This window comes from Drosophila takahashii, chromosome 2R, assembly GCF_030179915.1.
Source record: "Drosophila takahashii strain IR98-3 E-12201 chromosome 2R, DtakHiC1v2, whole genome shotgun sequence".
Classification (NCBI taxonomy): Eukaryota; Metazoa; Arthropoda; class Insecta; order Diptera; family Drosophilidae; genus Drosophila; species Drosophila takahashii.
In genome coordinates this window covers 34,147,447-34,168,948 of record NC_091679.1, presented here as the reverse complement: position 1 = coordinate 34,168,948, position 21,502 = coordinate 34,147,447, and the positions used below count along the sequence as shown (strand labels likewise).

At 41.4% G+C, this 21,502-nt stretch overlaps 5 protein-coding genes across 12 annotated transcripts in view; 3 read left to right on the top strand and 2 right to left on the bottom strand.

The window, feature by feature from the left end:
• Positions 1-263: 263 nt before the first annotated feature.
• Positions 264-2,449, top strand: LOC123002676 (probable cytochrome P450 28a5). The gene is made up of 6 exons (XM_044392998.2): positions 264-537; positions 845-1,091; positions 1,156-1,260; positions 1,328-1,874; positions 1,940-2,206; positions 2,260-2,449. Exons 1-6 carry the CDS (start codon positions 350-352, stop codon positions 2,421-2,423), a joined length of 1,518 nt encoding a protein of 505 aa, XP_044248933.1. The 5' UTR covers positions 264-349; the 3' UTR covers positions 2,424-2,449.
• A 202-nt stretch (positions 2,450-2,651) lies between these two features.
• On the bottom strand, positions 2,652-4,319 carry LOC123002681 (glutathione S-transferase 1-like). Its single transcript, XM_044393030.2, has 2 exons — positions 4,275-4,319; positions 2,652-3,188 (listed from the first exon to the last, which is right to left on the bottom strand). Exons 1-2 carry the CDS (start codon positions 4,317-4,319, stop codon positions 2,667-2,669), a joined length of 567 nt encoding a protein of 188 aa, XP_044248965.1. The 3' UTR covers positions 2,652-2,666.
• Positions 4,320-5,228: 909 nt separating this feature from the next.
• On the top strand, positions 5,229-7,481 carry LOC108069421 (probable cytochrome P450 28a5). Its single transcript, XM_017159505.3, has 6 exons — positions 5,229-5,507; positions 5,836-6,082; positions 6,147-6,251; positions 6,316-6,862; positions 6,919-7,185; positions 7,252-7,481. Exons 1-6 carry the CDS (start codon positions 5,320-5,322, stop codon positions 7,413-7,415), a joined length of 1,518 nt encoding a protein of 505 aa, XP_017014994.2. The 5' UTR covers positions 5,229-5,319; the 3' UTR covers positions 7,416-7,481.
• Positions 7,482-7,554: 73 nt separating this feature from the next.
• Positions 7,555-9,682, bottom strand: GstE11 (Glutathione S transferase E11). Its single transcript, XM_017159270.3, has 3 exons — positions 9,630-9,682; positions 9,441-9,549; positions 7,555-8,233 (listed from the first exon to the last, which is right to left on the bottom strand). Exons 2-3 carry the CDS (start codon positions 9,536-9,538, stop codon positions 7,654-7,656), a joined length of 678 nt encoding a protein of 225 aa, XP_017014759.2. The 5' UTR covers positions 9,539-9,549; positions 9,630-9,682; the 3' UTR covers positions 7,555-7,653.
• Positions 9,683-18,583: 8,901 nt separating this feature from the next.
• The window catches only part of LOC108069347 (protein qui-1), a 39,176-nt gene continuing 36,257 nt past the window's right edge, over positions 18,584-21,502 (top strand). For 2 of the 8 annotated variants that reach the window (XM_070211919.1, XM_070211918.1), the window contains exons 1-2: positions 18,590-18,827; positions 20,069-20,196. The gene's annotated coding sequence lies outside the window, so the exon portion shown is untranslated. Of the gene's footprint in view, positions 18,828-20,038; positions 20,197-21,502 lie in introns of all 8 variants that reach the window. The other 6 variants (XM_070211912.1, XM_070211914.1, XM_070211913.1 and 3 more) reach the window with 6 other exon arrangements.

Below are 21,502 nucleotides of genomic sequence, written 5' to 3'. Positions count from 1 at the left end.
TCAAATCAAGTTATTTAAATTTAAGTTTAATAGAGGTAATAAACAATTGAAAAATTTTTATTTTACAACTCTTTATCTAGGTTTTTGAAATATGTGTAAACTACAAATTTTTGGGAATCTGAGCAGACGACCTTTTTTTAAATTTTTTAAAGTGTATAAAAGCTTTTTTTTGGTGAATTTCACCAGCTGACTTTTTTAGCTGCAAGAGTGATTAGCCCGCTCAGGTAAACTATCAGGGGTCTGATAATCGAATCCAATGAGCGGCTACAAATAAAGCCAAATTTCTGGTTCTTCAGCAGACGCCGAACGGAGTTCTTCGCGTGTGGAGGCACATTTAAAGGCATCAAAAATGCTTCTAGTTACCTTTACCCTAGTGTCGTTGGCTGCAGGGCTGCTGTATGCCGTCTTTATATGGAACTACGATTACTGGAGAAAACGCGGGGTGCCGGGACCCAAGCCGAAGCTTTTGTGCGGCAACTATCCTCACATGTTCAATCTGAAGCGTCATGCCATCTACGATCTGAATGACATCTATAGGTGAGTATCCCAGCTAAAAATACAAAAGTCTGGTTTACAAAGAGCCCTATAACATAACTAACTGTTTCTGTACCCCATTATTCAACTACACACAACACCAAATTCAATATTCCACAAAATCGATAGGATCATCCCATGGAAATGTCGATAAGAAAATAGGTTACCTCTTTTTTTGGTAATTTTCTGATAAACCCATTTTAATTTGTAATGGTATTAGTTACAGTCTGTATGATTAATAAGATAGGAATAATTTTTATCGTTTAAAATGACTGTTAACTGATTGATTTATTATACTAATTATTTGTAGGCAAAATAAGGACAAGTACGATGCTGTGGGCATTTTTTGCTCCCGCACTCCGCAGCTGTTGGTTGTCAATCCCGAGTTGGCACGTCGAGTATTGGTGTCCAACTTCAGAAACTTTCACGACAATGAGGTGTCCAAAGGCGTTGATGAAAAAAGCGACTTCATTTTTGCCAACAATCCGTTCACCCTAACTGGCGAAAAGTGGAAAAACAGGCGGTCGGACGTGACCCCTGGCTTAACAATGGGAAGGGTGAGGCAGTGCATCCATAGGCATGCGTATCGTAATTATATCGACGTATCAATTGCATTTCTAGATCAAGACAGTGTATCCGGTGACGCACAAGGTGTGCCAGAAGCTGAGCGAGTGGGCGGAAAAGCAAATACGTCTCGGTTCTCCCGATGGTATCAATGCCAAGCATGTAAGATTAAAAGTTTCCATAAAATGTATGAAATGAAAGACATTTTGATTTATCTCGCCATCAACAGATGAGTCTCTGCTTTACCACAGAAGTGGTCACCGATTGCGTTTTGGGCCTGAGCGCCGAGAGCTTTTCCGACAAACCCACTCCCATTGTGTCGAATATCAAGGAACTGTTTAACCAGCCGTGGACTTTCGTCCTTTTCTTTGTCCTGACCAGTACATTTCCATCGCTGAGCCATTTGATTAAGATTCGCTTCATACCGCTGAAGGTTGAACGCTTTTTGATCGACCTGATGGGCAGTGCAGTGGCGGCCCGTCGCGCCCAGCTTACGGGTGAAAAACAGTTCGAGCGGTCGGACTTTCTGGACTACGTCTTGCAGCTCGGCGAGAAGCGCAAGCTAGACAATCGCCAATTACTTGCCTACTCCATGACCTTCCTGCTAGACGGATTCGAAACGACGTCCACGGTTTTGGCTCATATGCTCCTCAACCTGGGACGAAATGGTCGGGCACAGGAGCTTCTGCGTCAGGAGATCAATGCCCATCTCGAGAATGGCCTCATAAACTTTGAGAAGCTTAACGACTTGCCCTATTTGGATGCTTGTCTGCAGGGTAAGCTGAAGAAAATGATGGCCTACATTTTAAGATTCTAAATTTGTCTACCTCCTGATTCGCAGAAACCATCCGCCTCTTCCCTCCCGGATTCACGTCCAATAAACTCTGCACCGAATCCATCGATATTCCCAACAAGGATGGTCCCAATTTCGTGGTGGAGAAGGGCACCACTGTTGTGATACCTCACTATTCCTTTATGGTGGATGAAGACTTCTTTCCCGATCCTCAGTCCTTCCAGCCCGAACGTTTCATGGAACCCGATGCAGCCAAAACGTTTAGGGAACGGGGTGTCTACATGGGATTCGGAGATGGTCCGCGCGTTTGCATTGGTATGTACTAAAATAATTACTAAATTTTGATATTAATTTTCTTACTTTATTAGGAATGCGATTTGCAACAACGCAAATAAAGGCAGCTATTGTGGAACTGATCTCAAAGTTCAAAGTCAAGATCAATTCCAAAACCCGCCAGGACAATCAGTTCGACCCTGTTCAATTCTTTATTACTTTGCGAGGCGGCATTTGGTTAGACCTGGAAAAAATTTAAAGAACTTTATACTTCATTGCCCAAGGGAGGCGAAATAAATAATTTGCTTAAAAATAGCTCATGTGTTTATGTTATTTACTACAGCTGAGTAAAATAACTAGTGACGATTGCAAATACTTCAAATTGAGATCCCGTCGAAGCTTTATATCCAAATCAAGTTTTATTGAGAAAAGTATTATTTTAGTTTACAAAATGCATTTTAATAATGAAAAAGATAACACAAAATTCTTTAGCTGGCTGAAATTACTTCTGCTGGCGCTCGGTCACCAGTCCCTTTACCAGGCCCACCAACATGTCCAGACCCTCTTGGTTGTTCTCCTTGTAGTAGGGGAGGGCCTGCAGACGCTTGACCCACCCCACCAGACGGGGGAACTGGTCCGCCTCAATGGGCGCAAAGGCCTCAGCCGTGGAAACCGAGGCGATGCAGCTAAGATCCGCGATGGTCAGTTTGTCGCCCGTTAGGTAATCTCCTCCAGCCAGGCAGTGCTCCAAGCCATCGTAGGCCTTCTGAAGATACGCCACTCGGTCGGCGGGCACCTCACCGACTCCGAAGTAAATCACTGGCTCCACGATGAATCGGATGCGCGGGAACAGATGACCGCAGTCGTAGTACAAACGGGCATCCACCAGCCGCCTCTTCTCCGGATCCCGTGGATACAGGGAGTCATTGCCCTCCGGGGCATACTTATCCGCCAAATAGCTGCAGATAATGTGCGAATCGCTCACGATAGTGCCATTATCATCGAGCACGGGGATCGTATGCTGCTACATTTTTATTGTTTTTCCTAATATTTTGCTGCTCACATTTCTCGTATTCAAATTGAACAATTAATATTTCCTCACATGAGTATATTATTTTAACGAAATCACCTTAAAAGGATTGAATGTTTCACGCAATACTCTTTTGTTACAATTTTTGGTAGGCAAACCAGATGCTTTTCATAAAATTAACTATTATATAATTATTGTCTTCCTGTTACTCCCCTTTAACAAGTCGACTGGTCAGAGTACCTTATACCAGGTACTGATATCGTCGACTATTGTCTAAGGATTTGATTTTACACAACCCAGCCGGAGCTCAAGAATGAAGGAGTTTCGAAATAGAGTTTTCAAAGATTCACCGCAAATCAATTTTCACTCAGGTGGTGGGTGACAGCACAAAGTCATTAGGACCCTCTTTCTGGGCCCCGTATGAGTTTTCACCTGAGAAAATAAGGAAACGTTAAGGTTAGTAAAGAAATATTTTCTTACTCCTTGAATACCACATTTCTGATTAAGTCGATAGCTTTTAAACTAGACACAGAAAATTGGGATAGTTTATGTAATTTCACGGATACACAGTTTAAATTACTTCCCCTTCAAAGAACTTAACCAAGTTGATATAAAGTTTGCTGGAAAGAAAACCCGTGTCGCACTTTACCGGTGCGGTCTCTTGAGTTATTTCCGTTTAAGTGGCCAAAGCCGAGCCAACGTCAAGAGTTTGCGACCACAAGCCGGAGCCAAAGAAGCTTTAACAACTATAAATGCGATCACTTACAGCTTGTAATCAATAACGGGAACAGCCAAACACCAACAAGTCAAACAAACAACAACAATGGCCAGGAGGCGGACAATCCAAGGAAAAACTTTGTGGCTTCAATTTCACACACAGTCCATGAGCAAGTTCAGGTTACTGGTCGCTGCCTTTGCTGCCGGCTTTTCCCCATAAAAAAGTTTTGCCATTACTTTTTGACCAGCTGCACATAACTGTCGTTGTCGCTGTCGCTTTCGCAGTCCCTGTCTCCGATTCAGATTCTATTTCTATTCCCGTTTCCTCTTGCTGCAGGACCCAACACCCAAAACACCACCCACAGTATCGCATCTTCTATTATTGTTTGCTGTTCGGCCTTGATTCATTGTTCTCGGCTGCTGTCTAATGAAACTCATGTTTTTATTACATCCCGTATTGATTGATTGTTTGAAACGGATTTAGTGGCGAAAAAATTTTTCTTGATTCGGGACTAGGATTTAATTACAGTACTGAAACTCTCAAAAAAGAAAAACCTATTAAAAAACACCCTAATTTTATTTGTTGGATCAAAAACCAGCAGCACAAAACAACTTTTAGCGAGGTAATATGCGACGATCGTACCTTTGAAATTCAAGTTTTGAATTCTAATTTTGTGACCAAAAATGATTATACACTTTCTAAAATTTTCTCATTCGGCCCGCTTCAGCAAAATAAGATGCTTCTTGGCTTCATAGACATTTCCAATTGCTGGAATTAATTTTCTCCGTTTAAAGCTTTCGCCTGAAATTATAATAACCTCTGTAAAGATATAAAAAAGGGTTCATTTTAAATTAAATAATTTTCGTTTTATATTAGGTTAGGCACAAAAAATTAATGGTCAATGGGGTCGAAGTAAGTCTTAAAATATTATCAAACTACCCAGACACACCCAAAGACGTCGAGGTGTGACATTGAACAAATCAGTAAACTTGTGAAATTCATCAGAAATTCAGCACAATAAGCTTGTGAAATGGAGCTTTTCTATCTCTATGACGCTTTCAATAAAACAAAGTTTTTTTAATTTATGTTTAAAGGAACTGAGTAAGAATTGTAAAATTTCATTTTTTTAACTCTTTATCTAGGTGTTTCCAATATGTGGAAATTATAGAATTATTGGCGGTTTGACCAGTTAAGATTTTAAAAATTTGTCAAAGTGTATAAAAGCTTTTTTTTGGTGAATTTCACCAGCTTACTTTTTAGCTGTGTGATTAGCCTGCTCAGGTATACTATCAGAGGTCTGATAATCGAATCCAATGAGCGGGTACAAATAAAGCCAAATTTCTGGTTCCGCCACAGACGTTAAACTGAGTTCTTCGCGTGTGGAGGCACATTTAAAGGCATCAAAAAATGCTTCTAGTTACCTTTACCCTAGTGTCGTTGGCTGCAGGGCTGCTGTATGCCGTCTTCATATGGAACTACGATTACTGGAGAAAACGCGGGGTGCCGGGACCCAAGCCGAAGCTTTTGTGCGGCAACTATCCTCACATGTTCAATCTGAAGCGTCATGCCATCTACGATCTGAACGACATCTATAGGTGAGTTTCCCAGCTAAAAATACAAAAGTCCGGTTTACAAAGTGCCCCAAAACATAACTTACTTTTTCTGTACCCCATTATTTAACTACACACAACAGCAAATTCAACAATCCACAAAATGGATAGGATCATCCCATGGAAATGTCGATAAGAAAATAGGTTATCTTCTTTTTGTAATTTTGTAATAATGTGATAAACTAATTCGGATCGTAATTCTATTTATTATTTATTATACTCCATATGATTGGTAGATAGATTTGTTTCTTATCGCTTATATTACAAGTTTTTTTCTAATTTGGCTGACTGTGAACCGATTGCTTATTTTTAGGCAGTATAAGGACAAGTACGATGCTGTGGGCATTTTTGGCTCCCGCACTCCGCAGCTGTTGGTTGTAAATCCCCAGTTGGCACGTCGAGTATTGGTGTCCAACTTCAGAAACTTCCACGACAATGAGATTTCCAAAAGCGTTGATGAAAAAAGCGATTTTATTTTTGCCAACAATCCGTTCACCTCAACCGGCGAAAAGTGGAAGAGCAGGAGATCGGACGTGACCCCTGGCTTAACAATGGGACGGGTGAGGCAGTGCATCCATAGGCATGCATATGGTAAATATATCGATGTATGAATTGCATTTATAGATCAAGACAGTCTATCCGGTGACGCACAAGGTGTGCCAGAAGCTGAGCGAGTGGACGGAAAAGCAAATACGTCTAGGTTCTCCTGATGGTATCAATGCCAAGCATGTAAGATTAGAAGTTTCCATAAAAATAAAATTAATTACATTTTGCTTTATCTCGCCATTAACAGATGAGTCTCTGCTTTACAACCGAAGTGGTCACCGATTGCGTTTTGGGCCTGAGCGCCGAAAGCTTTTCGGACAAGCCCACTCCCATTGTGTCGCATATCAAGGACCTGTTCAACCAGCCGTGGACCTTCGTCCTTTTCTTCTTGCTGTCTACTATCTTTCCATCGCTGAGCCATTTGATTAAGATGCGTTTCATACCGCGCAAAGTGGAACGCTTCTTCGTCGACCTGATGGGCAGTGCATTGGCGGCTCGTCGCGCCCAGCTGACGGGTGAAAAACAGTTCGAGCGGTCCGACTTCCTGGACTACATCCTGCAGCTCGGCGAGAAGCGCAAGCTGGACAATCGCCACTTACTCGCCTACTCCATGACCTTCCTGCTGGACGGATTCGAAACGACGTCCACGGTTTTGGCTCATATGCTCCTCAACCTGGGACGTAATGGTCGGGCACAGGAGCTTCTGCGTCAGGAGATCAACGCCCATCTCGAGAATGGCCTCATAAACTTTGACAAACTTAACGACTTGCCCTATTTGGATGCTTGTCTGCAGGGTAAGCTAAAGTACATTTTTGGCTGAATTTTAGGTTGCTAACTTTGTGATTCGCAGAAACCATCCGCCTCTTCCCTCCCGGATTCACGTCCAATAAAATCTGCACCGAATCCATCGAGATTCCCAACAAGGATGGCCCCAATTTCGTGGTGGAGAAGGGCACCACTGTTGTGATACCTCACTATTCCTTTATGGTGGATGAAGACTTCTTTCCCGATCCTCAGTCCTTCCAGCCCGAACGTTTCATGGAGCCCGATGCGGCCAAAACATTCAGGGAACGGGGTGTCTACATGGGATTCGGAGATGGTCCGCGCGTTTGCATTGGTAAGTACATACTTTGGTACTAAAATAATTACTAAATAGTGATATTAATGTTTTTTCTTTTTTTAGGAATGCGATTTGCAACAACGCAGATAAAGGCAGCTATTGTGGAACTGATCTCAAAATTCAAAGTCAAGATTAATTCCAAAACCCGCCAGGACAATCAGTTCGACCCTGTTCAATTCTTTATTACTTTGCGAGACGGCATTTGGTTAGACCTGGAAAAACTTTAGAGAACCAATGTACCCGTATACTTTATTGCCCTATGAGAGGCGAAATAAATGCTTTGCTTAACAATAGGTCATGTGTTTTAATTGTTTTCTACTGCTTAGTAAAAAAACTAGTGCCGATAGCAAATAACTCCAATTGAGGTTTATTTCCAAATCAAGTTTTATTAAAAAGAGCATTATTTTAGTTCACAAAATGCATTATAAAAAAAATTTCACACACAAATTCTTTAGCTGGCTGAAATTACTTCTGCTGGCGCTCAGTCACCAGTCCCTTAACCAGGCCCACCAACATGTCCAGACCCTCTTGGTTGTTCTGCTTGTAGTAGGGGAGGGCCTGCAGACGCTTGACCCACTCCACCAGACGGGGGAACTGGTCCGCCTCAATGGGCGCAAAGGCCTCCGCCGTGGAAACCGAGGCGATGCAGCTAAGATCCGCGATGGTCAGTTTGTCTCCCGTTAGGTAATCTCCTCCAGCCAGGCAGTGCTCCAAGCCATCGTAGGCCTTCTGAAGATACGCCACTCGGTCGGCGGGCACCTCACCGACTCCGAAGTAAATCACTGGCTCCACGATGAATCGGATGCGCGGGAACAGATGACCGCAATCGTAGTACAAACGGGCATCCACCAGCCGCCTCTTCTCCGGATCCCGTGGATACAGGGAGTCATTGCCCTCCGGGGCATACTTATCCGCCAAATAGCTGCAGATAATGTGCGAATCGCTCACGATAGTGCCATTATCATCGAGCACGGGGATCGTATGCTGCGCATTCAGCTTGAGAAACTCGGCGGACTTGTGCTCTCCGGCTTTTACGTTGACAGTACTGGAAAGAGAAAGTGAGAGAGATTGTTAAAGAACGAGAAAAGAGAACCGAGTCAAAAGAGTGGATTAACCCTTAGTTTTAGGTTATCTCTAGTCTCATAATATTTATTCCCACTAGAGCAAAATCAATTACCCAGCGGCGAAAATTGCCATTACAAAATGGATTACGAATGCATTACTTCTCCTCCAGTAATAGGGAAACAATGTATTACAACATGGATTACTTTGCCATAGGCATGGCCGCCTTGTATTATTTGTATTACGAGTAATGGGAAAAGTATGCTAGGGCCGAGTCACCTTCGGGTCTTCATTACGAATTCACTATACTTTCCCAAAATTGTAATGCAAAGTGTAGACAGACTAGAGAAAATTCAACATACATTTTGAAAAAACGTATGCTGAGTTGTAATGCTGTTCATTTATGAAAACAAAAAATATTCTTTCCTCATGTGGGAATCGAACACGGGTATTATTGTATAATGGATGGAAAGGCTAACCGCTCGGCCATAGTCTGTGCTTTTATTAGTTAGTTAAAGTATACTTAGAATGCATGCTGTTCTTATTAAAGTTCCGAAGCTCAAACGTGACGGAGGGGAAACGAAAAACGAACACATAGGCAATAATTTTTAGGTGTGTTTGTAATTTTTGATAAAAGGAAATCGTTAACGAACAAAAATACGAAGTCATAGGAGCTCTGATTACAACTTCACTGTCGAAAAACAGCGATCGTAATCGATTACAATGTCTACACTTGTAATGCATTTTTTCTCCAGACCCCATTCACTTGTTCGCCGCTGGGTAGGGTGTTCAATTGCGTTGCAAACGTTGTAAAGTGTAAAGTGTATAGAAATTGTTGTTGGAATTGATTTACACTTTTACACTTCACAAAGTTTGCAACGCAATTGAACACCCTAAATAATAATATTATCTAATCATGTACAATCTTATAACAATTACATTTGTTTGTTCGGGGCTATCTAGACCCACAGGTCAAACGGAGGGTTAAAGAAGAGTGCTGTCGCGGGAGAGACCGGTTTACCAGAGAAACCGGCAAAACGAGAAAGCTCACCGATAGTCCAATCTGAGATACCTAATTTTCCTAACCATAACACACACTTTTTAATAAAACCTAATTTCAAAACCTCCCCTAAATAAATTGTATAATATTGATCGGTTAACCTGGGAATCCAGTGGAGTGGTCAACTTACCGTAAATCCAACTCCAGACCCAAAGCAGCGGCCGTCAACAGAACAGCACGACATGGGGGGCTGCGGGGGGCGTAGTACAGAATGGGTTTGGCCGACATTATCCAAGCAACTAGAATAGATTGGTTAATCACTAATTTGTGTGACAAACGAACCGAAAAATAAACACAAATATTAGTATTCTTTGCGTACTTTTCTCTCTAAACTAAAACGCAACCTGCTCAGCTGAAGGTAAAAAAGCAACTATATAGTTTAAGAGAAATAAATGGAAGCATGTTGATTGTTGACGTTATCGGAGCTTTCACAAAGCTCTTAGAGTTGTTTAATTATCAAAAAAGAGCAATAAAATCGGATCGTATGCTTTTTAAAAAGTTTTGAAAAGCTCTCAGACGATCACTTATTAAATTTAATGTAAAAATAACATAAAATAAAATTTATATTGAAAAAACTCCTCGGAAACCTATAAAATTACGATTTCGATCGTTTTTTAACTCAACAACAACGGATTACTGACCAGCAAATATTTCAAATCTATTAACTATCATCATCTATTAACGTATCCAACATTGTGTCCAAAAAAACTTTATAGTATTTTTAACGGAACTATCAATTAAATCCTAGTAGTCAGTGTCGATAATACCTTATTATTTAAGCCGGCAAAAATATCTGAGTATTAAAGATAAATTCAAAAATATTGCCTTTAAAGCTCCGCCCGAATTAACATCTCAATAGAAAACACTTTTTTAGGCCAACACGCACCGAACTGGTGACTAAATAAGCGGATTCAGCGTTCCCTCCGGCAGCCCTTTTACAAGGTGAACAAAATTAAATTTTTAAGAGGATTTCGGAATTAGTTAATGGTTCAGGTTCAGGCCAGAGGGTTCCCCATTCAGGGATTCACTTTTCCCGGCTGCAGAAGCTTTTTGTACGTAAACTGAATATAATTGGATTTCTGATGCTCGGCGCAGGGTAGATAGAGACATTAATGTGTAGGGAATGCAGGGGGACAGAAACGTCGATAATGGTTCGCTTTGGCCTCTGCCATCGAACTCGAACCCTGAACTCAGAGTGCGGCTCACGTCGAATGCCTTTAAATATTTGGTCACGGGCGAGGGAAGCGACACACCGAAATGAGAAAAATGTTTGCCCAGGTATGCGGGCTGGTCCTAGCCTCGTTTTCCACCCGCCACCCCCTTTTTCCAGCTTTTCTGGTTTTTCCCGTTCGAAGACAAATTTGTGAAAGCAATTTACAGTTATTAAAGCTTTTAGTGGGATCAAAAGCAAGCTGGCTGGCGTCCTTCGCCCGCCATCGAGTACAAGGCATTAAATTTAATTTGGTAATTGAATAATTTCTGCGACAAACACGAACTCAGGCACACAGAGCCTCAGAAGTTTTTCGGGGTGACTCGGAGACTCGGAAACCGGGGGACTTGGCGAGAAACTATGTCCCGTGGGCCCTGAAAGCATTAACTAATTGATTGCCACTTGACGAGTGACATTTATCTTCATAACTTGGTTTTTGCGCCCCGTTCTGGGTGCTTAATTGAAATCACAACCAGGACTATCTGGCAGATGCTGCTCTGTGCATGAGATTAATGGTAATAGGATAGCTGGGGGACTCGCATGGGGAGACCAAAGACTAGTGAGTCTAACACCCACGCGGTGCCACTGAGTCAGCTGTTCGAGTGCAAAATCCACTGTTATTAATGATCCCTCGACGCGTGGGAAGAGTTTCCTGCTATCCTGATATCCTTTCACTGCCTTCCATAAATATTACTTAATTCGCATTCAGCCTTGGCATTTATAACAATTAAATTGTGGGGACTACGCGGCTAATTGTCCCTCTAAAACAAACAATGAACGAGTGGGAGTATCTCTATAGTATCCTTACTGAAAAGCTAAGGAGCCAAGTGTGTGTGTATGTACTTCTCCGAATCTGATAAGCACAATGAAGATGTCCAAATGCCTGGGATCCTGCGGCCTTTGTCCCTCTCCTCTTTCGCTTTGTCATTCTGTTTTTATTGGAACTTCGAACAGCAGATTTTTCTCTGGGACTGAGGTTAGTCCAGGGACTAGGCATATAAATCGACGCCCAAATTAAAAGTGACATCCTATTATTCAGATATAGATATGAAGCGAGAAAGGCAGTGTCAAATGAAGGGCAGCCCCCTGGCAAAAAAAAGAAAATCTAAATCGATGACTGTCAGTGACAATGGTTACCATGCAGCCCAAAGAAGTTGGTGGAATGAGAGGTCCTTGAGCTGTCCCTGCAAATCAAGTGCCGCTTTGGTTGAGTTCAGCCATCCAAACACTCGGGATCTAAATTATGTTCCTGCCTTAAACGGTATTTGGCACATCAACATCTCACGCAACAATTATTGATTTGTGAATGGTGAATAGTGTATAAATAAATAATGAACTCTCTGTAGATTCCTTTTACAGTATTTAGCTATAATGATTTTATTAATAAATTATCTTTTAGATAAACTATTTCGATACAGAGATTTAATGTGAGCTTTTAAAGTATGCTGCATTTGATAATGATTAATTTACGAACTTTTAAGCTTGACAAATATTTTGTTCATGTATAAGGTTATTACAAATTGGTAAAATAGTAAATTGAACATTGACTATAGGTATAAGTGAAATTTTTAGACCACAGTAATACGGTTTCTGAGTCGCAGATTCCATATCCAACGAAGATGGCCTCCCATAAACAATTCGATGATAAAGACGAAAATGGCGATAGCATGCCCACATCCCAAGATAGTCCACAGCCACTTCAAGTGATCGACGGATAAGGGTTTTATCCTTTGCTCGAAATTATCCACAATGGTTACATTTAGCAGAGATCTTAATTCGAAGGGAGCTCGTTGAGTCCAATGCCCAACGATGCCCGCCTCTTCCATTCTTAGGGAAAACAAGAAAAATGGCCAGTAAAATATGGAGTTGTTTTGCTGGGTGTATGACCTGGGAATACTTTGGATGATGGTCAGGTCCTTCGAGGAACAAAAAACCTTTTTGTCATAAAATTTTTGATAGTTCCTTAATGTGTGCCACTTTTCCGATGGCAAGACGTGTGCGTAAGTGCTGTCCAGGGAGAGCTGAAGTTTATTGTTTTCTAGCTGTGTCACAAATTTAACCCTTGTTATGTTACGCGTTAAAAAATCAGCTTCAAGTCTACTTTCTAGGAGGATCCGCATGTGCAAGTCGACTAGGACGGTCAATTCACTTGACTGTAACTCCTCGAAGTTTCTGATCTGGGAATGCCGGGAAGGTTTCGTGAGCAGGGCACTCAGCTTGCAGCTGAAGAAATTGCTAAAAACAAACCCGAACACAGTTATGACCAGGAAAAGCTGTCGCAGCGAAAGGCTTGATCTGCGGCTCATGTTTCCTGTTTTTAGGGTGATTTGCCCTAATTTTAAGGTGTATTTTTCTAAAATTAAGGGCGAATTTTCTGTTTTTATAGGCAAATGCCCTAAAAAATTAGACAAATTAAAACAAATCGTGTTTGAGCATGCTTAACTGAATTTGGGAAGCATGTTTTTTTTTAATCGTCTATATTCTGGGAACTGGGACTGCTTTAATTAAACAACACCGGCGGAGGACACCGTTTCATATTATTGTATTGGTGTGTAGTTTATATGGGAGCCGGGTTAAGAGGGGGGCCCGATCTATACAGCACAGCCGTTAGAACTGAAAAATCATGTTTGTAAATGAATTAGGGAAATAAATATGAGGAGAAAAAACAATTTACTTTTTTTGGCCATGGCGAGAATCGAACCCACGACATCTCGGTTTAGAGTCTAACGTCCTACCGCTGCACCACAGACCCATCGCGCAAGACGACGAACAAACTCTGCACACATCTTATTTTCTTGAGGTCTACGGAAAGGACATGCCTAGAAGTGCTCGGAATGCACGGAGGTTCAGCACAGGACTTAGACTGGTTAATCTGTAGGCTTCGCCTGATATCTTATGGGTAATCACGAGTAGAGTATAAAGGTTTCCGCCAGCACAAAGATTCCGTAGACTAGAAGAATGTGAAGAAGCCAAGACTTCATATCCAGATGCTTAAACACTTCTTCTATTCGCATCTCTCTTCCACAGGGAACGACAACTGCTATGGTTGATATATCGTAGGGATTAATATGCTTTATGTATACATTTCCCATGAACAGCGAGTTGAATTGAAAGTCGGCCATCCTTGAAGAACTCAGGTTTGCCCTATTCGGAGGCTCTATCACTTTGAGACTCAAGTTATACGTATTGGCGAAATCCAGGACTATATTGTCTTGGGCTCGGTCTATTGAGATTCTAGCCTTGGGGGACAACCTTTTGTAGGTTTTTATGCCTCTACTCCAAGCAGGCTCTAGAGTGGCCGTTCTTCCCTTGAAGTTGTTCCTTTGAGACGGAAAAATAGGACCTTCTAAATCACATATGTTTGCAATTCGTTGAAAGTGTGGGCTTGGATAAAAATGTAGCCGGAATGCAATTACTTCTCGCTCCAGTTTTTCTATCGCCTCCACGATGAGGAGTCGCAGAAATCTGTGCTCCTCGCATTGGTTGGAAACTATATGAAGAAGTTCCTTGGTGACTTTCGTTTGTATCCACAAAATAATTCGTTCTTGTCGCATTCTATCAATATCTTTGGCCAGAGTATCGAGAAGAAAAGTGTCGGAATCCTTACATATGCAGACTACACTTAACGAATGATGATTGAAGTGATTTCTTACACTTGCTATGGCCAGTTCATTGAATCGCAAAGTGGGAATCTCCCTATGATGCCAGCTATGAAGAGCACAGCCTCTGGACTCATGATGGTTCAGCAGAAAAATCGTCACAACTTCATCCTCTTGACTTATTTTTTCTAGAAGTTTGTTAAGGAATCCCAATTGCGGGTTCACAAACGTACCTCTACTTAAAATAATAATAAATAATAATGATATTACTGTAAGTGTAGATGGATTCTCCATATTGCATTACTACTTTAATGCAGAGAAACGAATAAACTGAATGAGCCATGAGTTAAACCTGAACCAACTAAGAAATTCGCTTAGCGCAGTGTGAAACTCGTAAGTTGACAGCTGACAATCGATAAGTTGGATGAGAACTCATTAACTAATAAGTCAAACCAAGTCGTTACGAAGAAATTTCTACAAGTCTCTTAAGAAATACCAAGTCTTAAAACCGAACAATTAACTCCAATTAATAATTAATAGTTTATTTTATTAAAATTTACCTTTAAATAAAATTAAGAAAAAATATTTGTGAAACTGTAAATTACCGCAAAATTGTATAGTTTCTTTTAATTAAAGTGCGCCAAATCACAAAGGATTTACTTACTTACTAGTTTACTACTTATTTACTAGTCCCGTTTTACGGTCTTTAAACGAGGTTTGAGTTCGGCGAGCCGTCGTTCAGCATTATCAAGCGACAGGAAAGCGATTACATGTCGGCTTCGATGACCTTGGCATACAGTATGTTTCCAGTCCCGATCCCCTCGTCCATCAATGCCAGTCGACACGGTCTTTTGACCTTCTGCCCGCTGACACCGACGGCTCCAGGATTCAGGACTCAGAACTGCTAAGCTAGTTGATAGCATCTGCTTTTGCATCTCTCTCGGATGCGACGAGATGCCTGGCGGGCTTAGGACTTTAATTTGTTTGATCCGTCTGCGTTTATCAGGGAAATCCACTAGCAAGTCGCTGAATTTATTGAACTTTATTGAACTGTAAAAACACGAGCATAAATAAAACGGAACACATAGGGGAGCAGAATGGTGTGGTGGTGGAGCAAAAGAAAAAGCAACTTCGATTGCAGGATATTACAGAGTGCGGCAAAATCTACATCCCCAATGGATGAATGATGGAGGGCCATTTCCCTTGGTCGTGTGGGTGGGTGGGTAGCAGGTCGGTGGGTGAGTGGGTGGGATATTCCGGCCATTCGCGCTTTTACGACCCACCTGAATGAATGGATTTTTAGGGCTTTTCGAATATGTATTTTAATGGAGCCGGTCGCTCTTTGTTGTTGTTCTAAACAAGAGCATTGGGAATTTTATTGGGTTTATTTTTTGCGCTGCGTGTTTGCTTTGGGCTGAAGCACTCGAAGCTCGAAGCTGCTGTTGGCACTTTCTGCCTTGTTGCCATTGATGGATTAGCGCTTTAAGCCAAACAGGTGGTAGGCGGCCGCAATCCATGTTTCAGAGCCCTCTCCCCATCGTATTTCCTAAGCCTTTTGGCCATTCAATGCATCATGAAAGTGACAGGCGGAGATGCTGTATCACTGTTTTATGGCCGTACAGACAGATGGGCATACCACAAAAAAATTATATCAACAGTTGCGGTCGAAATTTGTATTTTTTCCTACCTTCCCTTACTGCGCATTTTTGTACTTTCAGCGGAAAGTTGAATTTGTATTTTAAGTTACAAATAAATAAGGGCATTAATCAGCAATTCATTTATTTATTTTGTAAAAATAATTATTGTTCATTCAATAAATTAGGAATTTTTCAACGATGAAATTTCAGAGCAATTTCTCTGGCATCACGTCATAATAGCAAAAATAAATGAAAATAAAATGTAAAGCTATTAAATTTGCATTGCTGGGATGCCAGGGAAGCTCTATTTGAAATGTAACGAAAGCGAAATACAACTTATAAGTAGCTTAACTGGAAATTTCATATTCCAACCTACCGCTGAAAAAAAAAGCATTATTTTCCCCCTTTTAATGCCACTAAATAAGCTTTAATATTATAGAGTTATTTTCATTTAATCACAATATCTCTACCGCTTCAACTGATATCCAACAAAAGAGCACATCATCATCATCCGCTCTTCCATTTAGGATCTGCTTAATCCCATTAGCACTTTCCAAACAATTCAATGCGAAAAGCATTTCAATTGGCAACCGCAGAATTAGAATTTCGTTGGAAGTTTGACAGCAGCTGCTGGCAGTCAGTTAACCAGTTTGCACTTTGGGCCAAAATGTGCTGCGGCTGAACTAAAATAAATGTTTGCCAACCTCCACAATGCGGGGGCACAGGTTTCAGGTTTGCACAACCGAAGGATGAAATATAATTTTAGAACATGGCCAAAAATTGATTTTTCCCTTTTTGCGGATGCATTATCTGGACATTTCATTTTATTGCGCCGAATTGGGGCAATTTATGTGCCGTGGCGAGAGTGTTTAGATTTATGGGTCGTTAACCAGGTGAAGTTGCCTTCGCCTCGCCAGCTGCCTCGGACCCTTTTGCCATAAATCCTCAAAAAGGAACCGGGCCACGTGTGGCCCATTATCTAATGCCTACATGTCCACTAATTAACGTGGCAAATATGTATTAATTGCGTATACGCAACGTGGGCCACCAGAAGCAGAAAATGCTAATTAAGGCGTGCCCGGCGTGCACTTGACAAATCAATTAATTTATGCAACATCAGCGGGCAGCCAGTGCATTAGCCCAAGGGGAGGAGGGGGTAGTGAGTCGCAGGAGGCGAGACAATGCGCCGCAGGACCTCCAGGACACATCCGTTTAATTACAAACAATGGATGGTAGTGCTGCTGGAAAATGGGAAAAGAGCACGCAGCTTGATCCACGGCAGGGGGTCGGCTTATTAACTATAGAAATTGATTTGGCCCAGGGAGAGAAGAGAGCAGCCTTTTCAACGGACCCCAGGGGCGGACCACCCCGCCTATGCTAATTCCCTGGGGCCCTGACAACCCGTTGGCTAACTAATCGCACTTAATTCGCTGCAGACGGACAGACACCCGACACCTGAAACACCAAACGAACTTCATTCCTTAGAGTCCTGCCAAAAACAAAAGTTTGTTGCCCTCCGACGGCGCAGCTTCTGCCTAGCAGCCTCGATAATAAAGACCTTTATGTAAATGGCTATGTAAACTCTCGAAAACGGCCATTCATTACTTTAACTATTTAATTACAGTTGAAGTTCGTCGTGGGTATCATTTAATGGAGTGTATCCGTTGAGGGCTCATAAATCCAAGGGGCCTAAGTTGGGGATGGGCAAGTTTGGTAAGTGCTCTAATCAAGGCTAGGAAAACACGGTTAATTTTATGGGAAGCTCAATAAATTTATAACTCTTAAATATATTACATTTTTTGGTCATAATGAGAGACAATGATTTTTTTATGATTTCTTTTCAATAGGCTTCCAAATATTTAGCTTCCGTTAAAACATAATATTCTGGGGATTCCAACTATTCTCATCTTAAATGCTTATATTACTTAAATTAAAATATATTACATTTGGAGAAGAATCAACTATCAAATAAGTAGAAACTAATCGCACAACACTAAATAGTCTGAGGCAGTAAAGAAGCAATAACTATTTCCATTGCTGGCCGGAATGGTTGGCTAGAATGGTCATGAGCAATAACAAAGCTATGCCCGCAATTCTTAAATGGAATTGTCACCTCGTCGGGCGCCAAAGAGGCTCGAAATAATGTCAGGGGAGGCGGGGTGAAGTGGGGGATTTTGGCCCCTTCGAGAAACGAAGTGGAAGTGGAACTAGGGCCGCAGGCTCCAAAAGCTCACCGCATTCGACGGCTCCTCCGGATTCTGCCTGGGAACCGAGAATCCGAAAAAGCGAGCAACCGAATCTCAATGCGAAACTGAAATGGAATAGGAATCGGACTCCGATTCGGAGTGAACAAACCCCATTCGGCTTTGTGGCAACGGCAATGGCAACATGGGGTAGCAACTCGCCTCCACGTGGGTGTTGTTTATCTTATCGGCCGCCAGTTTTGGCCAGAAGCAGATGGCCAAAGGCCAAAAAGTGTTTACACTCGGCTCGGTCGATATTAATTGGCCGAAAAGTGCCGGTATTTGGTTTGTGGGAATGGGAAAGTGCACTCATCTTTCGCACGATTAATAGCCAGCGCAACATTCTGGCATGTTGCTAAACTTTGAGCCACAAGTGTTTCGGCCCACCCCCCGTTTTTGGCCGCGTTTAATCGAGGAAAACAAAGCAGCAACAGCGCCGTGAGCTTGTGCTCCTTTCCTCACTTGCTCTCTCGCTCTCTCTCCTTCCGTGTGCCATTTCCACAATGTTTCTGGGCCGAAAGCTTTCGGCTTTTCCGAGCTGCTCCGCCGCTCAGTTCAGTTCCTCGTCGTAGTTGAAAGCGTTTGGTGCTCGCAGCGGAAAAACGCACCTGGCACCCGAAAAAAAATAACAAAACAGAACAAAAAAAATAATAAACAAGGAAAAGCTGGGGAAAAACTTTGAAAACGGGCGCGCGAACAAGTGAGCAGCGGCAGCAGAATCAGAATCAGCAGCCGAAGTGAAGTGTAAATAAGTGAAATACCCCGCACACACAGATACACACGCACACAGGCGGCGGAGTTCGGGCCTTGGTATTAGAGCGGCACGGGGTAGTTGTTTATATTTATATTTATATCCCCCGATTCCAGTTACCCCTTACCCCTTCCCACCCTCGCGGAGCAGGTGCGACATTCCTGTGATTAGGGGGTTTATCTAAACGGCACTGCACTTCCCGACCTGCATAAACATTTAGTTTTTAGGACGACTCTTCAAGGATATTCTTTTCATTATTTTTCGGTTATGATGAAAAGACAAATCTTTATAAACGGAAAGAATTCATGATATTTAGTATTTGATGATCCGGAAATGTCTGTGGATTGGTCTAGCTTCTCCTAGAATTTTTAATTTAACAGAAATACAAATCAAAAATTATAAAAGACAGCAGTTTAAAATAAACTAGTTATGCAGTTCTCTTAAAAAATAATTGATATTTTCCAGCTAATTTAGTAGTTAAAAATCAAAAGCAAAAACACGCAACAGATCACAGGGAAAAACTTTTTCAGTAAATTAAAAATATAGAAAAGTGATTACAATAATATTTATAAAAAGGAAAAACTGTGGAATAATTGTTAAGAAATTTTAAAGTGATCCCAAAATATTTTCATAAATAAATTCTGATAAACTAACATCACTTTGTGCACAGAAGATTAACCCCCATTATCTAATGGAAGGTATGCTATTCCTTCAATTACATTTATTTCTAAATGGCAATGCGACTTCCGACGGGTTTCTCGGTACGCATCCCCTTTGCATTTATCAATGTCTCCGCTCGGCTCCCCTCAGTTGACTGAGATTGATATGGGCACAATGCAACCCTATGAAAGGGGCTAAAAAAACCAATTAAACCAACCACTCGAAAAGTTGGCCCGGCCAGCGAAGAACCCTTAAAATTGCAGCGGGTAAATTTTAATTGGAAAAAACTTGCCTAATTGAAGTTTAATAAACAAAGCGGCTGGGGGTAAAATGGTCCAATGCAAATCCTGTCTGGGACAGCAAAAACTTCGTTCTAATTTTCAATTAAAAGAAGAGTAAACGGGAGAAAAAGGAAGAAATTGTGCCAAGTGCAATGACCACAGCTGGATCCAGAGCCCCAGGACCTGTTCATTGTTCATTGTTGGCTTCCGCCTGTGCGGATTCCGGGGGCGTTTCAACGTTTCCACGTCTTTCTGTTTCTGGGAGCAATTAAAATATGCATAAAATGTAAATGAGAGATGCCCAACTAAAGTCAAAGCCAAGCACAAACACCGAGTGTCCTTTCTAGACCCACGACGATTTTGTTTATTGAATTTAGAGCAGGCCAAGCGCAAACCAAAGTGAAAAAACCAAATGAAAAAGTGAAAATAAATTGTGAATCAATCAATTGAGATAAACAACGATGGAATGAAGGATATCTGGTCCACGCAGGAAATTCGAGAGGAGGTAAGAGCCACGAACCAACCGCAATCCCAGGCTCATTTAGGCCGCAATTCGCGATCAATAAACGCATTCAGGCCGAAATACTCGAGAGCATTATTTATTTGGCCGACGGTAATTAGTTTCTCCCCTTTTGGGCAATGGTTCACCACCATCCGCAATCCACTTTGCTTCTCCCCCATCGAAACATCTTGGCAGCCCATGCGGCGTATGCGTAATATTAAGATAATTGAATGGGCCATGACAAACAACAAAAACGAAAGCAAGAACGAAAATGGAAATGAAAATGTTTTATTTTCTTTTCGTTTTTTTGCCCTCTGTCTTTCTGCCATCATAAAGCATTTTCAGACCTCGCCCGGCATATCCTTTCACTGCTCGGTATGTCGAAAATGGCCAATAAAAATGTTTACGACGCACGCACACACTCAGGTAAATTCTTGGAAAATGTGCCCGAAGAAGCGTTGAATACTTATTAAAAAATTACCCAAACTGAGGCGAACATAAGCATTTATTTGTATGGGCATGTAGAATTCTTTACGATTCGCCAAGTTCATTATTTAACATTTTCATAAAGAGTTTAACGTCTGATAATGCCCCAAAAACGTCGTGAGTTTCCCCGGCACCATGTGTGCCCTATTAAATGATATGTGTGTCCTATAGGAGTGGGCTGTTGGCGTCATGCTGAGCGTTCGCTCCCTTCTAATTAGAGGAGTGCGCAAGAAGTTGATGAGGGTAAATTGGCAAGTAATTAATCGCCTGTTCATTTAGGACCAAAATCAGACAAGCTACCCAGACTACAAAGCAAATGTACAAAAAAGTTTAGGGTCAACTAATTTTAAAAATAAATATAGATAGTTGTACAAATAAATACATGACTTTTAATTAAAGATAACCACTTCGAATAATTAAATGGTATCTATCAGAAACTACTGTCAATCAGAAAAGAGTTAACGTGAAGTAATCAAGCTAAAATGAAAAACAAATCTAAACAAAAGATAAAAGCAAAATGTTTTGAATAAAGATTAAAGATTATTTCTAACAAAGAGAAAGCCCTAATTCAACTGCATTGATACCTTAAAAAAATAGATTGATTTGAGTAATAAAATCGTTATTTAGACTAATAAAAAACTTGCTCACACGATGGGAAAAAAATCTTATTGATCGAAATATACTTTTTTTAAAGCATAAAAGTACTTTGCCTTTCGGCATCAATAAAGTAAAGCACCCAGAAATCAATTTCATTTCAATTTTGTTTACTTTTGCGCCAGTAAGGCAATCAATACAAGCAAATAATAGCCAAGTCAAAAAGGGC